Source organism: Otolemur garnettii, unplaced genomic scaffold (genome assembly GCF_000181295.1).
Source record: "Otolemur garnettii isolate 467f Iridium unplaced genomic scaffold, OtoGar3 scaffold00153, whole genome shotgun sequence".
Lineage (NCBI taxonomy): Eukaryota > Metazoa > Chordata > Mammalia > Primates > Galagidae > Otolemur > Otolemur garnettii.
This window is the reverse complement of record NW_003852548.1, coordinates 580,542-585,414: the sequence shown is the minus strand read 5'-3', so window position 1 is coordinate 585,414 and position 4,873 is coordinate 580,542. Positions and strand designations below refer to the sequence as shown.

The 4,873-nt window shown below is 48.0% G+C and overlaps 1 protein-coding gene across 2 annotated transcripts; it reads right to left on the bottom strand.

Moving 5' to 3' along the window:
• Nucleotides 1–355: 355 nt before the first annotated feature.
• LOC100948248 (RNA-binding protein 47-like) lies at nt 356–2,119 on the bottom strand. Of its 2 annotated transcripts, XM_012811306.1 has the most exons (2): nt 991–2,119; nt 356–786 (listed from the first exon to the last, which is right to left on the bottom strand). In XM_012811306.1, the coding sequence occupies exons 1-2, from the start codon at nt 2,117–2,119 to the stop codon at nt 356–358; spliced, it is 1,560 nt and encodes a 519-aa protein (XP_012666760.1). The 2 variants fall into 2 exon arrangements, with proteins under 2 accessions (XP_012666760.1, XP_012666759.1); XM_012811305.1 differs by having other exon boundaries at nt 356–2,119.
• Nucleotides 2,120–4,873: the final 2,754 nt, after the last annotated feature.

Genomic DNA, 4,873 nt, shown 5'->3' with positions numbered 1-4,873 from the left:
CATACTGAAAATATATCCTTAAAGAAATAAACACTCTATACAAATGTAGTATAGCATATAAATTTTTTTTTTTTTTTTTTTTTTTTTTAGCATATAAATTTTTAAAAGATGGTGTCATGGCATGAACCATTGCAAGTCTCTTAGAAATGTATGAACACAGGCCTGGCTAAATTGAAAATAGTCTTAAAAAACTAGTGAAAACTTCATGTGTATAAAATATTTCAATATGACATTTGACAGCATTCTTCACTTTTGGGTGCACCTGTGTGCTAATCCGACACGTTCTTTCTTCATAAATAGTAAAGCGTTCCTTCAGTGGTGTTTCTGCGCTTTGTCTTCACTCTCGTCACCAGGCTCAGTATGTCTGATACGCGTCGGGAATGGGGACCTGAATGGCAGCAGCTGGGAAGGCCTGAGGTATGTAGTCCGCATACCCCCCGTACATGGCAGCGGCCGCATTATTCTGTAGTGTGGCGATAGTGGCGGTGGCCGGAGCGGCAAATGGAACATAACTGGCCCCATAGATCCCGGTAGTGGGAATTCTCTGAACGAATGGAGCCACGGTGTATATTGGGGTTATCGGGCGGCCCTGGAAGGGTGGCGGCGTCGAGACAGCAGGAATAACGGCGGTGGCTGCAGTGGCAGCAGCGGCACTGGCTTGGTCTGGCTGCACAGCAACAGGGCTGATAACCTGCTCCATCGTGTGAATTTTGCCATCTTCAATCATTTTAGGTGCTGGAGCTGCTTGGTACATGGGATACTGGGCCCCGATGGCAGGGATGACCACTGTACCAGGTTTCATGGCAACTGGATTAACGGCAGAGATTTCCAAATTCGGCACAAGTTCATATCCTTGTTCTTGCTGGTTTCCTTTTTCTTCATGATATCGGCTATACACGCCACGGCCAGCAGAATATCCCCCGAAGTAGGAACCCCTGGGCCCCGGGGCTCTGTTGCCAGCTGCACCTCGCCCTCGGCCTCTTACGCTGCCTGCTTTCACGAAGTAGTCCTGGTTGGGCCCGATGAGCACGTTGCAGGGGTAGCTGTAGTAGGTCAGCGTGTAGGGGTCATAGGAGTACACGTAGCTGGGCAGCTGCGCCACCGCCTCAGCCCCGCCGCAGCCCTTGGTTGCCTTCTGGTAGCGCAAGTACTGCTCCTTGTCCACGGGCTTGGCCAGCGTGACCTCCAGGCACGAGCCCTCCAGCTCGGTGCCGTTGAGGCTGTTCATGGCGTGCACAGCGTCCTCGCGGCTGGTGAAGTGCACGAAGGCGTAGTCACGGATCTTCTTGACACGCTCCACGCAGCCCGGGTTAAACTGGCCAAAGCTCGTCTTTATGGTGTCCTCGGTGGTCTCAATCATGAGGTTGCGCACGTAGAGGACCTTGACGGTCTCCATCACATCCTCGTCCACATCGATTTCGGGCTCGGCCCAGTCCACGGCAATGTGGTGGCCCCACAGCTGGGTGCCGCGGGGCAAGAGCTTGCGGCGCGCCATGGCGGCCGCGCGGTGGCTTTCGTACTCCACGAAGGCAAAGCCGCGGTTCTTCTTCTTGTCGGCCGCGCTGGCATACACGATCACGTCCAGCACGCCCTCAGTGACCTTGGTGATCTCCTCCAGGATCTCCTCCCGCTTCTTCAACTTGGGGATGCCGCCGAGGAAGAGGCGACAGTTGTCCACGCTGCAGCATACGCCGAGCAGGCGGCCCGGGCGGATCTCGTAATCGTTGAGCTCGCGCACGGCGCGCTTGGCATCCTGCTTGTGGCAGTACATGACGAAGGCGTAGCCGCGGTTCTTGCCGTCGAAGTCCATCATGAGGCGCAGCTCATAGATTCGGCCCACCATCTCGAACACCGGCACCAGCTCATCCTCATACACGTCGCGCGGGATCTTGCCCACGAAGACTTCGCATCCGCGCTCCGGGTGGGGGCCGTCCCAGCCCGGCGGCGGGCCGCCATACTTGCGCTGCCCATTCTCCTGCACTAAGCTGTAGCCAGTGCGCTCCGTCAGCGCCAGCAGCGCCTCCTCGTTGGGTGCGTCCGCCATGCCCTCCGGCACCTTGGCCGAGGACATAGCGGCTGAGTCGCTGCTCATGGCTACAGTGGAATCCTCTGCGGTCATAATGTCAAAGGCATCCACGGCTGGGGGCAATTGGGCGGTGCCTGTGGCTCAAAGGAGTAGGGCGCCGGCCCCATATGCCGAAGGTGGCGGGTTCAAACCCAGCCCCTGCCAAAATAAATAAATAAATAAATAAACTGAAAAAATAAATACCAATTTGATCTGTCTGGTCCTTTGTGAGGCGCAAAACGAGAGGATCCAGGCAAATTCGGGCAGCTTGCTGTGGCTTCTCTAGAGTTCAGTTTTCAGAGTGCCCTTTGAGGGAAATCCTTACGTGGATGGGTCCCATCTTATTTTCAGTCTCCTCCCGTTACAGAAGCTTCGGTTCTGTGACTAAGGGCAATTGACTTCACAGCTCTAGGGTCTCAGGGAGAAGTTTGTTTGTGGCGATGAAATAGTTATGTGTCCTGATTTGTGGCAGTGGTGGCGATTATATAAATCTATACTATACACTCTCTTCTCAAAATAGATACATGTAAAGACTGGTAAAATCCAAGTAAGATGTAGTTTTATTAAGAGTATTGTACCAGGCGGCTCCTGTGGCTCAAAGGAGTAGAATGCTGGCCCCACATGCCAGAGGTGGCGGGTTTAAACCCAGCCCAGGCCAAAAACTGCAAAAAAAAAAAAAAAAAGTATTGTACTAACGTCAGTTTCCTGGTTTTGCTAATATGGATATGTCAGAAGCTATCTTTATGGGAAAGCTGGGTAAAGGGTATGTGGGACCCCTTTGTGGTATTTTTTGCAACTTTTTATGAGTCATAAATTATTTCAAAATAAAAAGTTAAATTAAAACAAATTAGGGGCTCGACACCTGTGGCTCAAGTGGCTAAGATGCCAGCCACATACACCTAAGGTGGCGGGTTCGAATCCAGCTCTGTCGCCAAACAACAATGATGGCTGCAACCAAAAAATAGCCAGGCATTGTAGCGGGCACCTGTAGTCCCAGCTACTTGGGAAGCTGAGGCAGGAGACTCCCTTGAGCCCAGGAGTTGGAGGTTGCTGTGAGCTGTGATGCCACAGCACTCTACCCAGGGGGGATAGCTTGAGGCTCCATCTCAAAAAAAAAACAACAAACTAGGAATAATCAAGGAGGCTCGGCGCCTGTGGCTCAAGTGGCTAGGGCGCCAGCCACATAGACCTAAGGTGGTGGGTTCGAATCGAGCCCAGACCTGCCAAACAACAATGATGGCTGCAACCAAAAAAAAAATGGCCAGACATTGTGGCCACCGCCTGTGATCCCAGCAACTTGGGAGGTGGAAGCAGGAAACTCGCTTGAACCCAGGAGTTGGAGGTTGCTGTGCGCTATGCCACGGCACTCTACCCAGGGGACGGTTTGAGGCTCTGTCTCAAAAAAAAAAAAAAAGGAATAATCAAGGAAGTAAAAGAGGCCAGAGGTCAAGGGAAGAAAAGTCTTTTATGTAGACTGAAGTGGCCACAGGATTTGGTTACATGGATGTTGTTAGAGACTTAGAGAAGAGCAGTTTGGGGGTAGAAAGAAAGACAAAAGCATGACTGGAGTGTGTTCGAGAGAGTCTGGAAGGAGAAGAGGTGGGAACAATGACTATAACATGGAAACTGGTTCATTGTATAAAAACAAAACAGAAACCACAATTTCCATTTCATATTTTTCCCATGTTATATAAGATACATGTTAAATTGTAAATCACTATTAAATTGTGGCAAAAACACTTGTTTGTTTAACCTTATAAGTAGGCTCTGGTTATGAAATATATGATACTTTCCAGCCTTGTTGTGTAGTTCTGTTTTTAAAAATACAATTATGTCACTCTGAGGGCCTCTGGGGGATAAATTATACTGGTTGTTAACAACCAGGGCAGCAAGGGACTGTGTTTGAAGATGAGATGGAAAAATAATGCAGCAGGTTAATTAATAATGTGACACATCTGGATGTTTTCAGCTCTCAGACTGTGGTAATGATCCTATCTCCTTGACTACCAGCAGTTATTTGTGCTTGTTGTCAAAAACAAAAACAGAGGCCTGCAGAAGCTTAATGCGGAAGTGGTAAATAGAAACAATGTAAACTAATCATATATACCTTTATATTAATCTGAAATTAAAAATTAAACAAAGAAATAAAAAGAAAATGGTCTTTTCTCTGCAAAAACAAAAAATTTCCCACTAAAATGCCTTTCCCCTAATCACAATAGTGCACTTTTTTATAAACAGATAAACAATATAAGTTAAAGATGAAGCCCTTGCATGTGTCAAAATTAAGAGATTTATGTAGCCTTTTCAGAGGAAGAATTAACTGAGATTCCAACTATAGCATCTATCTTGAAAGAGAAAAGTCAAGCTCAAAAATCCATAATCAAATAATCAGGTTCAACACTCACTATGATCTCATCTAATCAAGATCTTCAGACAACTTCACCACATTGTAATAAATCGAGCTAACAAATACCTAAAGTTCCGTTCTTAAAGAATAAGAGGTCAATACCAATTTACATAGGTGTAGCAGTTCTGTTCTTTTATATTGCATCACTAATAAGCGTATTTACTTCTTTGCTGATGAATTAATTTATGTATTCAACAGCTTTTGAGTATACCCACTATGCTAGACCCTGAGGATATAAGAATGGACAAGGTATGGTCCTCCACAGAGCTTGTGGTCTAGAGGGGAAAGGAAACAGAAAATTAGAAGACGATGTAGGCTCGGCGCCTATAGCTCAACCGGCTAAGGCGCCAGCCACGTACACCTAAGGTGGCGGGTTCGAATCCCCAGCCTGGACCCGCCAA

What these genes read in the sequence shown, in the direction of transcription:
- LOC100948248 (XM_012811305.1), bottom strand. Translation starts at nt 2,119, where the DNA reads ATGACCGCAGAGGATTCCACTGTAGCCATGAGCAGCGACTCAGCCGCT.